This window comes from Idiotropiscis lumnitzeri, chromosome 4, assembly GCF_059441095.1.
Source record: "Idiotropiscis lumnitzeri isolate Australia: NSW breed Sydney's pygmy pipehorse chromosome 4, RoL_Ilum_1.0, whole genome shotgun sequence".
Classification (NCBI taxonomy): domain Eukaryota; kingdom Metazoa; phylum Chordata; class Actinopteri; order Syngnathiformes; family Syngnathidae; genus Idiotropiscis; species Idiotropiscis lumnitzeri.
Genome location: NC_142394.1, coordinates 11,553,842 through 11,573,070, shown reverse-complemented (window position 1 = coordinate 11,573,070; position 19,229 = coordinate 11,553,842). Strand labels below are relative to the sequence as shown.

General features: G+C 36.7%; 1 protein-coding gene across 2 annotated transcripts in view; it reads right to left on the bottom strand.

Moving 5' to 3' along the window:
- The window catches only part of diaph1 (diaphanous related formin 1), a 33,361-nt gene that overhangs the window by 10,205 nt on the left and 3,927 nt on the right, over positions 1-19,229 (bottom strand). Inside the window, exons 2-12 of one of the 2 annotated variants that reach the window (XM_088293727.1) lie at positions 8,674-8,700; positions 7,897-8,061; positions 7,404-7,505; positions 6,439-6,569; positions 6,239-6,322; positions 6,102-6,165; positions 4,635-4,774; positions 4,378-4,483; positions 4,154-4,264; positions 3,894-4,012; positions 1,873-1,989 (exon numbers count right to left, since the gene is read on the bottom strand). In XM_088293727.1, the coding sequence (XP_088149853.1) occupies positions 1,873-1,989; positions 3,894-4,012; positions 4,154-4,264; positions 4,378-4,483; positions 4,635-4,774; positions 6,102-6,165; positions 6,239-6,322; positions 6,439-6,569; positions 7,404-7,505; positions 7,897-8,061; positions 8,674-8,700 (1,166 nt within the window). The remainder of the gene's footprint in view (positions 1-1,872; positions 1,990-3,893; positions 4,013-4,153; positions 4,265-4,377; positions 4,484-4,634; positions 4,775-6,101; positions 6,166-6,238; positions 6,323-6,438; positions 6,570-7,403; positions 7,506-7,896; positions 8,062-8,673; positions 8,701-19,229) is intronic. The other variant, XM_088293728.1, reaches the window with a different exon arrangement.

Here is a 19,229-nt window from a genome sequence, read left to right as displayed (position 1 = left end):
CCTTGCCTATCTTTCTTACTCACTATGTCTTGGCATACATACTTCATTCTATTACTATACTACAACAGCACTTGCTGCAAAACTCAAGATTTAAGCGTGGAGCGAGAGAGACACCTAGTGTAATTTTTTGAACACTGTAATTGCAATAAGAATCACACTCTTAAAGTGACATCTGTCTCGATTCCTCCCCAAGGGTCTCCTTGCAGTGCATTTCCACTCCCCCTGCACTCTGTTTTCATCAATGTAATTAAAAAGTGTATATTTCCCGCAAACTAACACTGGTGCCTGCCTCCCGAAAGCCTCAATCCCCATTTTTTGAAGAGCATGTCATAGACCATCTGTGCAACATTTCACTGAGCCACCTGGAAAAATTTCAATCACAGTTTTTTAATTGTCCATGTTAGTTCGATTCAACACCTTTAAATTAACACAACAACATAGTTAATGAGAAATGTGAGCAGCTGCCTAACTTTGTGTACATGTTTTGGTAATTTTCGGTGTTGTATTCTTCCTTTAGTGCTAATGCAAGATATGTTTACAGATGCACCACACAATGCAATATAATTCTCCATCTGCCATGTCAATCAATAATTACATCTTGCTTTCCCCTACCTTTTTACAGCAAGGACTTTGAAAGAAACAGGGAGAGGTATTAGCATTTTGCTGGAGATAAGGGTTGATGGGCGCTCGTTTCTATTAAAGTGGAACTGGCATGTAATTTCATACATTGGGAATAATGTCAGAGAAAACAAACAGCAAATTGAGAGAGAGAGTGTGCATGTGGGTGTGTGCGTGTGTGAGAGAGTGAGAAAAAACAAGAGAGAGCGAGAGAGAGACCATGTCATTGCCAATAAATTTGTGTAAATAGGTTTAATATGTATGAATAACGTAGAATGTGTGACTATGAACTGTGAAGCCATCAAAGAAGAGTATTTACACTTGGAATATTTATCATTATCATCACACTACAAACTTTAATAGCTATTTCACGGCATTAATTATGATTGAGCCAGTGAATGGTATTAAGGTTTAATACCAATCTGGAAGAAAAATGTAACGTTGCGAACTTGCGACTAACTGCCCTTTGCCTGAATGCATGTGATCTGATTCTTGTGTGTAATTCATGTAACAAAGATAAATTAAAAAAAATTGCATCATAAATACTCATCAACTAATAATAAATATTTGAACCCCACAGGAAAAGTATTCAATTAATTTAAAATGCATTAATAAACAAAAAACATCTTGGGCCTTTTGCCATTTTGAATAACAAAAGCAAACAGGAAGCCTCTTTCCTGATGGAACAGCAGTGTAACGCAAAGTTGAAAAAAATAAAAACAGAAAAATATGTAGCCGCAGGTGGTTTGGGAGATGAAGAGATTATCATCAGTAGATTCTGTCGTGATCTTCCTGTTTATCAGCAACTGCACTCAGATCAATACCACATCACACTATTCCAAGTTTCATTTTAGACCTCTTCCTATACTATGTACGTGTAAGTATGTGTGTGTTTAAAGAAACATTTTTATTCTTCAACTTTCAACTCAACATGTGACTGTCACTGTTCTGCTGTTCTTCTGGTATCTATTGTAAATGTGTTTATGTGTTTTAATTTGTTCTAATTACCTGATAATTTACATGACGGCATATGGCAAGCGCTTTGTTACAGCTACAGCTGTTGTGAAATGCGCTATATAAATAAAATTGTATTGTATTGTGTGAGTGGCTTCTCACTCAAATAGAAATCTCAAAACCTGGCCTTGCTTAAAACAGGGAAAACTACTAGAAACACAGGACCAGTTTTATTATGTAGATGTGTCCACCAAAGTATGAGACAATGATAACTGTAGCTGTGAAGTGTTTGTATACTACCTGGCCAAATAATCATTGCGGATTAGCAGGAGGTGCTGCATCAAGGACAGGAAGTTGCTTTCAGCTTTGGAATCCTTCACTGTGTTGACCAAAATTTCAAACACTTCCCTCACGTCAGTAAAAAATATTCAGTTAAGGAAAATGTTATATATATTCACGTGAGATGCTCAATCTACATTAGGATCTGCTTGCACCAAGTTTGCTATGAAAAGTAAAGTTAAGGCTTCGTCTAATCTGTAGCCAAAAATCCCACCTCTCCCCCCCAAAAAAGACACTGTCTTCATTACATTTGTATTTATCATATGCGATTCTCTGTGTGTGGTACGGTTATGGTTAAAATACACAGCAGAGTTTAAATTACATTTCCGCCTGTGGCATTCTATTCAGTCCAATAAGTAACAATAAAAAATAAAAGAAAATTGCATTGTGACCATAATGTGGACATTTGAGACACCTGGTGTTGAAAACTCTAACTGCTAGTTGCATAAAACGCCACGTTGACGGCAAGGAAACAATTTTGAGCACAGACATGATTTTACACACTCCACCAAAAATGATTAAACTGTAGTTACACTTGTGGCATATCACACCAGCTAGCAGCTGCTCTTATATAACCATCATTAGTATTCAGCTTGAATGCTTTAAGATATTTACAAATTAATAAAAAAGAATATTAAGATGGTAGTACATTCATCAATGATTAAACTTTGCAGCTTCTACCAGTATTGCTGACATGTTTATACACGATGAAGCAAATTAAATATAAGGCTATCGGATACAGTGGTCTGAAGGTTTTTGTTGAAAATGTGCATTTTAAAAATGGAATAAAAAACTACACACTATGCAGAGTTGCACTAATACTATGAATCTCATATCTATGAACACAAAAATAATTATTTGAAATCAACAGTGCTAAAGAAAATGTAAATACATATATTATTATACAAATATTGGATTTTAATTTTGTTTTAATGTGAACTTTATCCGAAATGTTTTGTTTTCCCACACTAGGACTCCTAATTTAATAATAGCAATCGATCGACACAAACTAAAAATGGTATGTACCTGAAACGAAATATAAACAAATCCTGAATTGTTAGAAGGAGTGCAATTTTTTTTAACACTATAAATCAGTATATTGTAACAAACTAGGTTGTGTTTTATGTGTTGCCGTTGAAGAAGGCTTGTGGCAAATTTTATGTTCTGAACACTCAAAATTACCAACTTTTGAACGCAACACTCGCGATCTTGCATGCTGTGCTGCCAAGGAAGGCAGGTTTGCAACGTATGAAGTCTTTTGGGTGAAGTGCGCCTAAACATTCGGACTCACGCGGGCCAAGTCATGCACCGCATTGCCCACACTGCTTCTGTTTACATCACAGACGACCGGATTACTACTGTGCATACAGCCAGCAGGAGAATCAGGACACAAGGCATTTTTTGCAATTAAAAACAAAGCGCAAACTAAATAAATAGATAAATAAACAATTTGTCGACTATTAATTTCAGTGTCTACGATTTAGATCAGTGACGTCGTTGTGGCTAAAGAACTAATTGTGGCAGGCCTTCTCTCCATCGTCGAGCACAGTATTCATTTGAAATGATTTAAAAGGCTAGTTAATCTTAAGAGTAATTGAAGTGACTTTGTATTGCCACTTTCAAATCAGTGATTTTTCAGGTCAAAGTAAAGGGGAGCAGTACAGTTCGGACTCAAATTGGGGCAATGACAAAGCCGACCACGGGAAAGATGTTTGCACTGCTGCATGACTAATGCATGCCTGTAGGATGTCAAATGTCATGACTCAGTTTAGATGTGTTAAAAAAAAGAAAAAGAAAAAGAAAAAAGAAAAGCATCCTAAATTAGTCTTGGCAAGTATGACTCCGACAATTAGTATTGGTCCAAGATAAAAAGAGTCAATCTGACTAACAACAATAAGGAGAGTACAATTATTGCATATATTATTTTTTTTGTTAGCATTGTCAATACTAGGCCCTGACACCACTTCGATCAAAAAGGATATTCCATCTCAATGCGGATGTCATCGAGGCGTGCTTTAAGGTCCTCTGAGTCATCTTCGGCCTGTTCATCAAAGACTGTGAGTTGCACCCTCAGCTCTTCATTTTCTATTGTCCGCACCTCCTGTAAAGACACAGGAGGAAAAAGCAAAAGCAAATATTATATTTTATTTAAAGATTTGTTTACCACAACGGATTAACTTTTATTGAGGGCAGCATCAATAGTGAATGTTTGAAATGCATTGCGAGAGAGTATTTTCTCTACCTTAAGGCAGTCTCTTAGTCCTAATCTTAGAAGTTCAGAGCGAATATGGATCCTGAAGTCCAACTCCTCTCCCCGACTGATCAGTGCATTGATTAGCTGCATGCATCCACCCTGAAAAAAATAACATGAGATAAAGTGTCAATAACCAATTCAAAAGCACACAGCGTAGCAGGTGGATTATGGTGTCTAGCATTGCATCTATTGAGCAAATGTGCATTTTCTACCTTGAGGGCAATGCTAGAACTGTTCATTCCAGCCAGAAGAGGCTGGAATCTCTCAATGTCCCATTTCTCTGCCTCCTCCGTGATGGCCTCTAGAACACGCTCGTGACTGCAAGAAAAAAAGTATTTAATAGCACTTTGTTGTTTTCTGTGATTGCAGGTATCAATGCATAGAAAGGGCTACATATTTGTTTTGGCAAACAATTTAAGATTACAAACTATCACAAGCACATTTGTTTCCACCAGTGCAAATTTCTTACAGATTATCCGAGTGTTCCAATATGGAGATGGCCGAGAGCAGCTTGACAGCATCAACCATCATATGAGGCATCCTTGGGTTGATGGCTCTGACCAGCAGAGGAATTCCCTCATCGGACTCCAGCATTGATTTTAAACCGTGCTAATGGCAAGGAGAGAACAGGTGGAATGGCAAGGTTAGGTGATCACACTAAGAAGGTATCTGAGTAGTTGTGAAGTCAGTATATTTGCATATCACTGGCGATGCATGGAACCAGCATACCTCCAAAATCACTTTTCAGGAGACACCAAAAACAGCACGTTTGTTCAACCATTATTAGAACAATACTATGGATTTGTGAAAACATGTAAAAATGTAACCAATTTTGACAAGGGAGGTTTCAACCCGGCAACTGTGATATTTATTTAAATGGTGGAGTGATTTTCAAAGGGAGGTACAATATTGTACAACCACTGGTGGTACACAGTCTCCCTCTAGTGGTATGCAAAATAATTAATTGATTAAAACACCGCTTCTCCTGTGTCAATGCAATTTTATTTTAGTTGGGCATGTTTACGCCACCTATGTTTACCAACCGTGCTATTGAATAATCCTACTCAAATCAATTAAATTCACAACATGTGCGCGCATTAGCCTGTAAGTGACTCAAGTGTTTATTTTGATTGTAGGTCATCTATGTACACTGCCAGTTGATGTTAGTTGTACTAGTTTGAACTTTGTGAATAGTAATGACCGCAGCCAATTAGGATACTGTTGACGAGACATTTACATGCAATCGCTCATGTTTATTTCATTGCAACTTGTTCGACAGAAACCACACACACACACACTCCTACCCATATCCGCGCAGATAAAATATTAGATCTGATCTGATTGTTGCTCACCTAGAAAATATTTTGTTCTAACCGGACATATACAGCAGCGGTTAGCACTCCCATAACTAGTAATCTTAGCAAATATTTTTCAGTACATTTACAGTTAAGTATAGTTCAGTAGTAACTTTTTGGTACAATATGATTTGCATTTAATTTTTTGAATCATTTATTTAGGTACAATTCGTGTTTAAATTTGATACTTAAACTATTTTAATTTAAGCATTATTTCACATATTTATACTATAACATATTTCCCTTGCTATATTAGCGCAGTACAAATGTTGAAACGGTGCATTATGTTCCAGCCTCAGACAATAATAATAACTTTTTTATTGCGTAGGACAAAAAACTGTCTCATTTTTGATGGTCTTTTTATCATGATGTTACCATAAGAGTCAAGTATTTTTTTAAGCGTAATCATTTGAGAACCAAAGCACTACAATCTTTAATCAATCTTTGTCTTTATCTTTGGAATTATTTCCCCCTCTCGCTGTAAAACTGCCAAGTAGATAGTTTAATGACAACTTTGCTTTTATAGGCCAACCCAACTACAACAAGTCTTGTATTTTAAAGGAAGTAATAAAACAATTTACCTTGTTGTTCATGAAGGCCTTGAGACAGCGTATAATCTCATGTTGACATTTAACTCCCGTCATTCTAGGAGGATGATAGTTTAATACATACACAATTTGCATAAACAATTGCACGCTCAATGGTTTGAGTATCTTACGGGTACTCGTCCTTCTCCTCTTGCAATCTTCTGAGCAGATTTAACAGAAGGGCCAGGCCTTCATCTCCAAAATTCTGGACCCAACTACAAGTCAAAAGACCACTTTATTAGCATTATTCTCGTTTTATATGCTGTGTATTTGTCCTTTTTTTTCCAAAGACTATAGCTCCATACACAAAAGGTATTATTAGGCGTATCACCTGACAGGGTTGTTATTGAGCGACACCCGTAGAGATTCCAGACAGCTCAGCAGCTGTGAGTCCCGGTAGTCCGACCTCAACTCCTGTATATACATCATGGCTGACTTGGAGCTTTCTTTCTGGTCTTGGCCCTGATGGAAAAACAAAATCAAGGCAGACTGTGAGACCAGTGTATTCAAATATTGTATGTTTTTCAGCTAGCTAGCTAGCTAGCGACCTACCTACCTACATAAATAAATAGATAAATAGAGCATATAACTAAATACAAAAACAGAGCAATCTGAATTGTAGAATTAAATGATATTTAAATTATTTATGGTGTTAGAAAGACGAGGCAAGCTGTTGCATAAGCGTCATTTTGATCTGGGGGTTCTTCAAGATCTCACCAGGGAGTTTATTACACAATAAGACTGTAATTCCAACACTTTTGTAGCATTTTCAGCCTGGTGATATACAGTAGTGTCAGGGCTAATGTTCTAACTCACAATGTTTACTTTACTGGAAAAGTGCAGTTGCGTAAACCAGTTCTGATTAGAGTAGGGAAATTGCACATTATGTTCACTATGTGAAGCGTGAATAATCACACATTCTCCATCTTTTACGCACGCTTTCGTCCTGGCTGGCAATTATTACTATGTTGAGTTTGCAGTAATATTAAAAATGATCACAATCCCACAATGTCATGAAAAGTCTACAATACAAAATTAGATAAGCACAATTTATAAAGCCACGGTATAGTAGGACATACAACTGCACTAGGCTTTAATTTCATCGAATAGAGGTCAATAGTACCTTGTAAATTACATGTAGACATGGAGTTTGTCATGACAAAGTCAACTGATCGCGTTCAAAATCATGTAGAAAGAATATATAGAAAAGGATGAACTTGAAGAGTCCTGTTAAAAATGTTTCCACTCAAGAGGCCCTGATTCACATCGTCAACTTGAAATATATTTTTGACTGACCGCTTTAGAGGTGTGGAGGTACCGGGAGACCATTTCACGTTTAATTGTGATATCTTTTTCCCTGAGAGGTTGCTGCTTCTCCTCATTCAGGTTCATATCCACCTAAACAAGATTGAAGACATTGGATAGCATGATGAACAATTTGTTAACCTGTGCAGGTAACAAACACAGGCTTTTCAAACATCCAGGTGGGTCAGCTCAGTTGACATTGAAGTTCAGTAAGATTTTAGAGTCAAGTCGATGGCAGTGTAGGCATTTCCATCCTTTCCGAAGATATTTTACATTTAGAAGCCAATAATTATACTGAGAAGTTTTACTCTGTGCTTGCTTACCAATTACGTCACATGAAACTTCAATGTCACATATTATCATGAATGGTGTTTGTTAAAAGGCAAACAGTCTTTATTTACATACGATAAACCAAACTAGAGATTATGACTCTCTCAAACATCATGTGAAGCTATTCTAGACTTATACTGGAAGGCATTCTCACCAGCATCCGTTCAAAAAGTTCCAGGACATATTCATCTGGATGGTCGTGGAGCATGGCACTAGGTGCGTTGATTTCATAGTTGGCGGCTGCAGAATGACGCTGACCTGGGACATGGCTCAGCTTCTCCTTGTCCTTTTTTATCCTCATGCTAGTGAAACGTTCCAACTAGATATGCAGACAAAATGGTAAAAGTTAGATCCGGAGCTGAGAATGAAAATCTACATAATGAAAAAAGGCAAGCGAGCAATCCCTAATCAACTTGTGGTCAGACAATGACATAACAGATCAATTATGAATCCATCCATCCATTATCAATAAAGATAAATAGTTGGCTAAAAATTGTTTTTAGGATGTTTTGTCCATCAATGGAAACCTAATTTCAACAGTTTCACAAGTTTGATTCGGGATTATCTAAAACATTTACCACAACAAATTGCCAAACAAATTCAACACGTTGATAGAACATGCAAGTGCAGAGGAATGATTATTAAACAACACATGTGCTAATTTCCCTTGGGTGCACACAATGTATGCATTGTTGACTGCCAAATGGGAAATTAGTTGTATAAACTTTCCAGTAGGTGCATATTCAAAAGCATGCACACCCAACATGAGTGCACTTGACAACAACTATGTTCATGAACAAATATGTTAGGGTGGATTAGATTCTGACAAGCAAACAAACAAACAATGGCAAGGTGAGTTTGTTTATTCAAAGATGACAAGATGAGTGAGGCAAGCAGACTAATGATGATGCCGGGCAGTTAGAAAACCTACCTCATCTGGAATCAGACGTTTCAGTGTCTATGGAAGAGGAATGGGCAAAAGTGGGGAAGCGATTGCCATAAAAAGGATAAGAAATATGAAACAAATGTCAGAAGGATAACCATGACAACAAAGGAGGCATATTTAGGGGGAGAAGGAGGAAAAATCAATTAGACAGAATTCATTGTTGACAAGGAAAGAATACAGAAAACTATAACTTAAGTCTTTCACAAATGGACACGTGGAGGTTTTGAGGCAAGGTTAAACTATTCTCTAATTCAAATCAACACAGTATTAAATATAGAGTAATACAATGAACTCAATTTTAGATGTAACAATTATGCATCTAAGTTTGAATCCAAAGTCTCTTCAAGGTAGAAGTTGGGTCATTTATATTATGTGTAATTGCTAATCATGTCCACAAGGTGTCAGTCTAAACCTACACATTTTCATCAAGAGTGCCCATTGAAGCCAGTAAGCAGAACGACGTCTACCTCATATGCCCCCAATTTTAATTGATGATTCAGACAGTTATTTTTCGAATAAAATTGATTTTGTAAATGTAGTCATACCACAAATTAAGTAATTTCACCAAAAATGTCGACTACTTCATAAAACAGGGGGACATGGTAAAACTCATCCAAAAAATGTGTATGGCCTATTTTATGGGATCGTTTGTGTTTATTTACAAAACATTTTAGATAGACCACACAATAAAATGCAAAAAGGGAATTACCAAAAATAAAATGAAACTAGTATCCAGTGGCCAAATAAATTCCATTCCAAGACATTGTGCTCCATAATTATAGGCACCCTTAGCTAAGATGGGTTATTTAGCTTCTGATCAATGAATTCATTTTTCCATGAATAATAGAGGAACAAAATTAAAAACTACATAAATTTGAAACAACAAAGCGGAAAGTCCAACATTTAATTCAAGTGCATTTATTCAGTGGTTAGGGCAGTTGGGGGAAATCCCACCTTAAGAGTTTTTTTTTTCTTTTAAACATCAAATCATGTGTGCCACCATTATTAGCAGCCATGATGTTAAGTCTTCTTCTCCTCTAATGTTTCACAAGAGAGGAGAATACAGAAGGAGCAATCTTCGACCAATCTCTCAAAATCATCCAGAAACCTGGGTACTCTCCTCTGCATTCTACTCCTTAGCTTGGTTCTACCATTTTTAGACTTTTCAGTAGAGGCGTATGATTCTGCAATAAAAATGTAATTCATTTTCAGGCTTTTAACGCATCTTCACCAGGAGAGCCAATATTTATGAAGGGCTTACACTGATATCTGGTAGTTAAACCACTTTTCAAGGAATGCAGTCAAGTGCATAGAATTAAGATAAATACAAAAAAACACAGCAACATTCAAGTGGGCCTGGCATATACCCAAGTAGATGTTTAAAAGAAATGTTTCAGAGGATGAATTGTAGGAACACAAGATAGTCAACTTGTTCTGAAAGACTGACTGTTGTAAACAGTGATGGCGGTTGAGAATAACATTGTGGTTTAGACTCAGATGGTGTTGGTGATTCAGTATGCCAGCACGCTAACCACGCAAGTTGCTTTTGCTTACCATGTTGCCATGGGAACATTGTGAGCGGAATTACATCACTCTGAGGGAAACTGTTACAAGCAGCCACACCCGAACAAACTTAACATAGGAAATGACACACAGAAAGCTCTTTTTTTTTTTTTTAATGCATCTCAAAAATGTTGATTCATATTTATCCATTCTTATTTATATGGCACATTTCACCCAAGATAACTTCACAGAATTGCTGTTCTTCTGGTATCTATGGTTTGTCCTTTAATTTGCGCGCTAATTTTGCGCTAATTTATATTACACCATATGAAAAGCGCTTTGTTACAGCTCTAGCTGTTGTGAAACACGTTATATAAATAAAGTTGCATTGCATAGTATTGTGTAATTAAAAGTACATTTAAAAGCATTATCAAACAAAAGAGTTGAAGACATTTAAAAGAAAAGGAAAGAAGTAAGTACCTTATTAAAAGAGCAAGACAAACAAAAAAAATAGAAAACTAACTGAGAAACACGAACACCTAATAGAAGAGTAAAGATTTGCAGTCTTTCTTGGATTTTTTTTCCAAACAGCACTTTCGAGAGCACTGCTGATTTCAGCTAGAAATCAATAGGCTCACTGGCTATGTGACAGACAAATTGCGTGATTCTATCAGTATCCAATAGGCTTTGCCTGGTAATTCAACAAGCTTTAAAAAAAAATTGAAGTAGTCCTAAAACACCTAAACCCCTGTTTCTGCCAAACTTTCAACAAACATCGCCACACTCTCAACAACCCACTGCAGCTAGACACGTACTGTCAAATTTTTTTTTTTTTTTGTATTTTTAACAACACACATTTCTCTTTGCGTTCATATGGTTTTCCTCAGTGGCAATCTAAAACACAAAAGAGAGACATGGAGCTGAGAAAGGAAGATGAATGATTTACTGTAAACTAGTTTCCCTCCATTTACATCTAAATGGGCTAAAATGGGGTGAGTGTAGCAGATAGGCTTGGGAGTTGTAACAGACAACAGTGTCAGATTAGCTGTAATCTGTCAAAGGGAGATTGAGAATCACTGAGGATGACCAATTTATAATCCGATCTATTGTAAAACCTCCCCGGCATACACAACAGACACATATCAGTTAGGCTCAGTCTATCCAGCTGAGTGCTTACATCATATGGAGTAAATAGGGTCTTTGCTTATTTATTTGTATTTACTGAGGGAAAAAAGACAAGATCTGAAAATGGTGTTGTTGAAGAATCTGCTCAATCATTACAAGCGGCAGCGGTCCAAGACCAAATGCATCAAAGTGTACGGAACCAAAAATATTTGCACAAACTGATACAGGATTTAGGGCTCAACAATTTGGGAAATTTAACTCTCAAAATTGTGATTTCATTAAAAACAACAACAAAAACATCATACCAATGGTCCTCAAATGAGGATACGAGTATCCCTGAGGGTACTTGAAGGCACTTGAGGGTGTACTTGAGAATTGAAAAGATATTCAAAAAGTCGCATCAATGTAAAAAAGAGCTTGATCACAGCAGTTGATCCCTGCCACTAAGAATGACAAAGCTCCAAAAGAAATCCCAGAAACAAAACAAAATATTGAAAAAAATATATACATCAGCAAATATGCAAATTTGCGAGTGCCGAACGGCAATTATGCATCGACGGCAGTTTTAAATTGTAATATCATCATTCACCAGTAGGTGGCATACATGGCTTAGTTGCACTTACACAACATCTTATACTGCACGAGTAGGCCTAAGAATTTGTGGCGGATTTGGAATGATATACAGGACAAACATAGAACCTTAATATTATTACAATTTTAAGAGAATTGATTTTTGTGAACAAAAATTCACAAAATGAGTTCTTGCACTTAATGTTGGTTTATTGTTGAGCAGGTTTGTGCAGGCCTTGAATAGTCATTTACATGCAAGACTGCATTTGCACTGGGGAATGGGGCAAAAAAAGAAATCACACTATGCGTTTATTTTTTTATTTGCTTAAACCTCTTGTTGTGTTAGGGTAGTGGATTTTAGATCCATACTTTGAGAAATGTATTATGAAAAATGAAACATATTAAGAGCACATATTTTGAGCAAACGTATGTATTTTTTTTGTATTTAAAATGGTATGTTTGTCATACATCTGATTGAGAAGTGTGTGGTGCTGTGTGACTCCAGAGTAGCAGTGATCAAAAATTGTGACACGGTCTAGAGTTTTAAGTTTGGGTAACTGAGTTAGTTAGTAATACTGTGAAAAAGCATGATCTGGAATGTTTCAAACCGGTCCTGGGTCAAGTAATAAAACTATCGACTGACATCATCCAGACCTCTAAAGAATTCTGACCTCCAGCTTTGAAAGCGGGTGTAAGCATATTTATCAGCCGCCTGCTGGTACCTCCTTGCACAAGGGACAGGGCAAGTGGGGAAAGATAAGCGCATTCAATAATGGGGAAGAATAAGAATGTATCCTGTTTGCTATTTTTGCACAACTTCCTGACACAGCCCTCCGAAACACGGTCATATCGCATATGCCTGTGGGTCCACATGCACAATGCACACAAGAGTATTCTTATCACTACTGGCATCAACAAATAGTGGATTTAATATGCTCATAAATAAGTATGCACTCAGTAAAGTTTGCATATGTGTATTGCTTTTCTAGAAAATAAAGTCATGCTTAATTGTATTCTGACTTTATTTTCGTGGAAGGTCTAACAGATGAAATGTGCAACTCAACAAGACGGCAAAAAGAAAATCCACTGTACGCTGTGGCCATGCGACATATTGGAACATACTAGGATTACAATTAACGATTATTTTAATAATCAATTATTTTGTTGAGTACTTGATTTAGCGATGAATACCATTTTCAAAAAAGTCATTTTTATCCCTATATTGAAAAACGGGACATTATTTCCTTTCCTGTCATTATTCCTTCTGTGGCCTGCACGCCTGCTGATGACGTCACGCTTTTATCACGTATTTCTCAAATATATTTCTTTGCCTCTGTGGTTTTTTTTTTAACCCCTGGCTGTTTTATTTGCATGGATTGATTGATTGGCTGGCAACCAGTTCAGGGCATACCACACCTACTGCCCGAAGATAGCTGGGATAGGCAGCAGCACCTACCGCGACCCATGTGAGGAGAAGCGGTACAGATAATGGATGGAGGGATTTTGATTGATTAAATAAAAAAGTAAAAATAAAAAAAATGCATTACTGTCACATTGACGAGGCAGCTCCTGCATCTCTTCCAAATATGCCCCGAGAAGAAGCCACTTCCCTTCTTGTGAAATAACAGCAGTGGAACGTTTACGTTTCTCCGGTCGAACTCGCAACAATAACGTGGTTCACTCTGGGTGCAAGATTGTCTGAATATAATATCTGTGATATATTTGTTAATAAAACATTTCCATGTTTTACCTCCGACCCTCAACCACAGTCTGATTTCCAAAGCAACGGAACATTGATGTGGTGTCTTCAGGAGGCAAGCAGGACACCGAAAGAAGATTCTCGCCCAAGTAGCAGTAAATGTAAAATGTGTATGCTAATTAGAGGTAATTCGTCATTCCACCAAAAGGTGGCGCATATCTCTAATACGTGGCCAAAAACTACTGGTCAATATCGTGATAAAACGAAGCAATCTACCATTAAAAAACAAAACTGTGATTAAGTCACTCATATCAGCATCTAATGAGTAGCTTGCTTGTTCCACAAATGTACGCATACATTGACGTGAGGAACTGTTTTCCATCAGATGAACCCTCATGTCAAGCTCAAGTAAGCAAGGTCACTGCTTGCTACGAGGCTAAAGAAATTGGTCAAAACCCATCGGAGTCCTAAAAGTGTCGAACACTATTTTGGTATGTCTTATATTTTACTGCGATAAAATGAGTAGAAGAGGATGCTAACGCTAATTGCGAGTGGTATACCGCTATGCTAGCACATACATTACACGTACTACACTGCAGGTACTTTGCCGAATGTTAACTATGAAGGTAGCTAAGCTAAAGTGTCAATATTGTTAATTCATTTTAGTTGTATAAAATTGAAAAATGTACACAGTTCATTAGAAGTGATTCATCCATTTCAATTATAAAAATATAGAATGTTAAATGCTATGCAACTATTTTCTGTATATATACCAAATCATTTTGTAATGATTTATGTATTGTATTGCCTGTGATAGTTACAATGTAAATTATAATTTAAGTAATAGATACTTTGAGTAATAGAATAATGGTTGGAGGATATATTTTTTTGATTAGAATTCATTTTGGATTATGAACCTTTGAGTGGTTCAGTGACAAGCCAAAACCCGGGACAATGACAGTGGATAGAAGTGTGGCGTGACCAGCCGTGGCATCCGCCCTGAGGATGTCAAACTTCAAAATTTATTCTTCTCATTGACCCAGATAAGAACACAAAAACTACCCGAGTAACCGGGTAGTAGCAGACCAATCGGAACGGTGTACACATACACATTTGTAAAACAACATTTTTCAATTTTTAGCTGTTGATAGAGAGTTCTATTTAAGTTTCCTTTTCATAGTGTTTTTTTGTTTGCAGCATTGTGTTGTCAAGGCAACAAATTCCTGCTGTTAAACTTCGCATGATGCTATTTTTCCGAGTAATATTGCTAATTAATGGTATCCATCTCGCCGAACCTAAATGTGTAAGTGTCATTAGCTTTGGGTTTTGAGTACCATTGAGATTGCTACACACACACATTTACGTGATGAGTTTACTGAGTTTGTGACAATTTTTTAAGCCTGTCCTGAGGTGGGAATTTTAATCATTATTTTGATTAGGTCATGTTTAATAACAAACATGGTTAATCTAAGTGCATTAGGTCAAAATGTTCAAGTACACAAGTTAGAGCAAGACGTTTCTACTATTTTGCAGCATTGGTTCTCCTGAGAATGTCTTCCATATGTAAAGAAAACTGGAAATACATGAAATCGTTAAATGAATCAAAAATCTAAGTGAATCGTTAATCGAACCAGGCCCTTGTGAATTGGATTCAATCAAATTGATTTTGTAAATCTGAATGAATACCCAGGCCTACTTTGAACCACGAAGGTGTAATGTAATACAAATGTTCAATTACAAGCAGGGCTGGACAATTAATTGACACTTAATTGTCATTTAGATTTTGGCTTCTTTACATCTTTAAAATGTAATAGTCGAAGAAAACAATTAATGTGCATTTAGAAGTTCATGACGTCGTGAAAGTACCTGAATAAGCCATGTACATAAGTTGCCTATGTAAATCTGCTATTCCTGATACTAATCACTCAAAAAAAAAAAAAGAATTACACACGTAAATTTCTATACAATATGTGCTTTTTTATCTAAACATCCCCAGCGCTAGTTTAAAGGTTTAAAGTCAATGTCATTACCCATCCAATTGCTAAAGGGAAATTAATTACTGAATGGCACGAATTCTTCCCAATGTGTGAAAAACGAGTTATATTAACAGAGTTCAATCGCAATGTTCTTCTTTTCTCATTCCAAGTTTGGACTCTATCCATGCACGGCACCACACTGCCTCTAAGAGGCCAAAAGTGCAGGAACAGCCGGTATTTTTTTAAATTGTGTTTTTCAACTGCTGTTATTTAGATTTTACTTTCTTACTAATGTATTTTCCCATTGTTCTTTTAAGGTATATTTAAAGTTGACTTTTCAAGGACTGAAGGAATGTTCCTTCACTCCAAATTCAAGGATACAAAGACAAGGCCTTTTTTTTATCATTTTAACACACATTTTCACATGACAGGGCACAAAATACAACCCAAAGTCCCAGTTTTGCCTAGTAAGACCCAAGACTTGTGAAAATAACAATATAAAATAAATATTATAAAGAGATAAGGTTAATATTTATTGAATTGTATTGTATAGTATTGTATTATTCAAGGCTTCAATGTATAGAAAGATGCAAGCCATTACATGTGTGGATGTAGCGGACAACCTTACATTCAACAATGGATAGCAGGCGATAATAGTTTTGAGTAGTTCAGTTTTAGTATTTCAATGAAGTTTTGACATCAATGAATAAGCACTTTACTAATCGTGATAACAATCAAAATAAAAATAATCTTTTTTTATCTTTTTCCGCAATCATCCAACCCTAATTACAAGCATCTGCCAGTAACTTGGCACAAGTGATCAGCCCACTTTTGCTTTCACACACAAGGTCTGTCATAAACTAATCTTTTTGTAATTGATGATCCTACCAATTATTCCATGACTACTCATGGAATCGAATAAATACCAGTTATTTTATTTAATAGATTTTTTTTACCAGAGAAAATGTTAGTCCACAAATAACGTTTCAGTTTGCCAATCTTGACATTCGAAAACTTTTCCAACTTCAAAGTAAAGGACATTTAAATATTGCTTTTCAAGCATCTGGTGTTGATCACAATCACGAGTGCCTCAATTTTCCATTAATAGCTGAGGGGACGTTAAAAAGAATTTATCCAGCAGCGATTAACACGCACACCTTGTCTTTATTGTTCCTACACATTTCTCACAATAATCACATCACATCACATAAAATTCCCATGCAATTACTGCTTAGTGATGTAGATGCGCTTTGGAGTAAGCTATGCTAAAATAAGTTCAATAGAGAAGCTTGAACTCGCACGACTTGTACTGTAAATCTGGGTCATCAAAGGGTGGATCTTATTGATACTGCAGTTCTTAAAAATTCAGTCCAGGGGCCAGTTTAGTTCCGAGGCTTGCTACCCATCCCGAGTCTGAACATGTTTTGTCAGCAAGTTTACAGTGTACCGTTACAGGGCAAATACAAAATTAGGACACATCTATAATAATAGCTCATTTGCATTTGATAGCCACAAACAACTAAATGAAGTGAATAAAAACAAAAATCCCACATTATTTTGCTTAGATGTGTGGAAAAGACTCGATGCTGGTGGTGGATTTTCTCAATACAAAGCAGCCAAAGAGGCAAGTAGCTACCAGAAACGTTAAACTACATTCATAAAAGAAAACTGAAAGTGATTGAAAAAGAAACCAGGTGAAGTGGAGTCCAATCCAAGTCCGAGTATTTCACTTGTATAGTGAGTCTGCATTCCTTGTCGCGCCTGCCTCAACATATTGGTCAACGCCACCTTCATTACACAATTCTCCTCTCACATCCAGTCAGAACAGGCGCTGAGGAAAACCCAACAGTCTTCTGCCAACATTAATGAGCACAAAATACTAAACAGTCATCACTATACGGATGTTACAACTGCTGGATTCACACACTGTATCCAATGGATACAATATTTTTCGAATACCAAATGTTTGTGATGGAAAAACATTTGATCAAGATAATTCCAAATGTTTTTCAGCCTTAATGTGGTCTTGCAAGCAAAACAACTCGGTTGGGGAAAAAAGTATATCTTTTAGAGAGTGCAGGTAATAACCCTCTTAAAGGTGGGTATGTGGTCAGGTTCAGAATGAAGCAAACACATTCAAACAAAGTAATCACACACCATTTAAAGTAGGGCTGAGACTACGGATGTGCCCATCACACTTTTGTGGCACCCGAATCTGAGTCTTTGGTTTTAAGTACATATCTGATATCGAGTCCCAGTCCAAGACCTCAGCAGATTCAGATTCAGATATACTTTATTGTCATTCTTGTACACATGTATACAGAACGAAATGTCGATACATCTGACCCGCACAGGTTCCATAAATATACTGATATAAATATGTAGTATTGAGTTGGAATATAGAAAAGGGATTTTATGTACAACAGTGCAAAAAAATAGAAAGTTTGTAGAGAGAAACACGCAAGTGGGGGGGTAACAGCTGGGTAGGCTTGCAACACATTAAGAAAAAAAGTGTGCATCCAAATCGTCTCAAATTAATATAAAATAGATCATCTGTTAAAACTCGTATCTGGAACAGAGGAAATATAAAGTGTAGTCAGATGTGACATTCTCAGCTACTTTTTAGTAGAGATGCACAAGAACTGTAAACCAACCAATACCAAACTTTTTTGCACACTACAAATATATTTGTTGTTGCAGCATAAACGAGAAAAACATTTCAATCCCGCTTCCTACTAACTTAGCATGGTCGCAGGATGCCATAAAAAACAAAAGAAAAACTGACCAGCAACAAAATACAGTCGTGTGTTTATGATCTCTCGTCACTTCAGACGATGAGGCGATAAGCAAGCTCAAAAGCTTTGACGCTTATCAGGAACTATTAATAAAATCGGTAGCGTTTTGTTCAGAGGTTGGACGCAGCAAGTTCCCAGGCAGTACAAGACATTTTAAAATGCTTTTGATGTTTAAGGAAACAAAAGATGTTCAAATAAACTGCTCTGGCCAAACTAAAGCCAACAAATCGCTCACAGTTCCTTGTTCTTTTGTTTATAGGCAGGTGGCATCTGATGAACAATAGATGAAGCCATGTATTCCGAATATAAAGGATCTGAATGACCAATCGGAATAAAAATGCTCCTTATGACCACCCCAATCGAAATAAAAGGGCTGAGTCCGAATGGAATTTTATTCCAATTCATAGGGGTGGTATATTCCTTTCGCCAATCCGAATGAGTGTCATGTAAATAGTTCGATCCGAATAGCCAGGCTGCGTTCGGTGTGCATTGGGTGGCCTGACATTGTCATATACGCACTTTAAAATGGCAGCTTCTTAGCAAAGCTCGTCTGCGACATGAAAATTTATTTGAAAGAACTGATAAATCGTTTTTATAATGGTGCTATGTTAAGAAACGTGTAAAAACAATCGCAGATATTGCGCTCCATCTTGATAAATCATGTGATGTTAACATCGATCTCCGCGTGACACACAGCTGTAACACAACTGATCTGATTAACAGGGTAGAGTGTTTTAACTGCGGATCGTAAAAGATCATGTCACATGTAAACAGGTGACCAGAGATCTTCATTCGGAATGATTTCAATCAGAATGACCAAAAAGTCCCCATGGAATGTCACTTCTGAAGTCACGCAACAACAAAGTTTAGTGG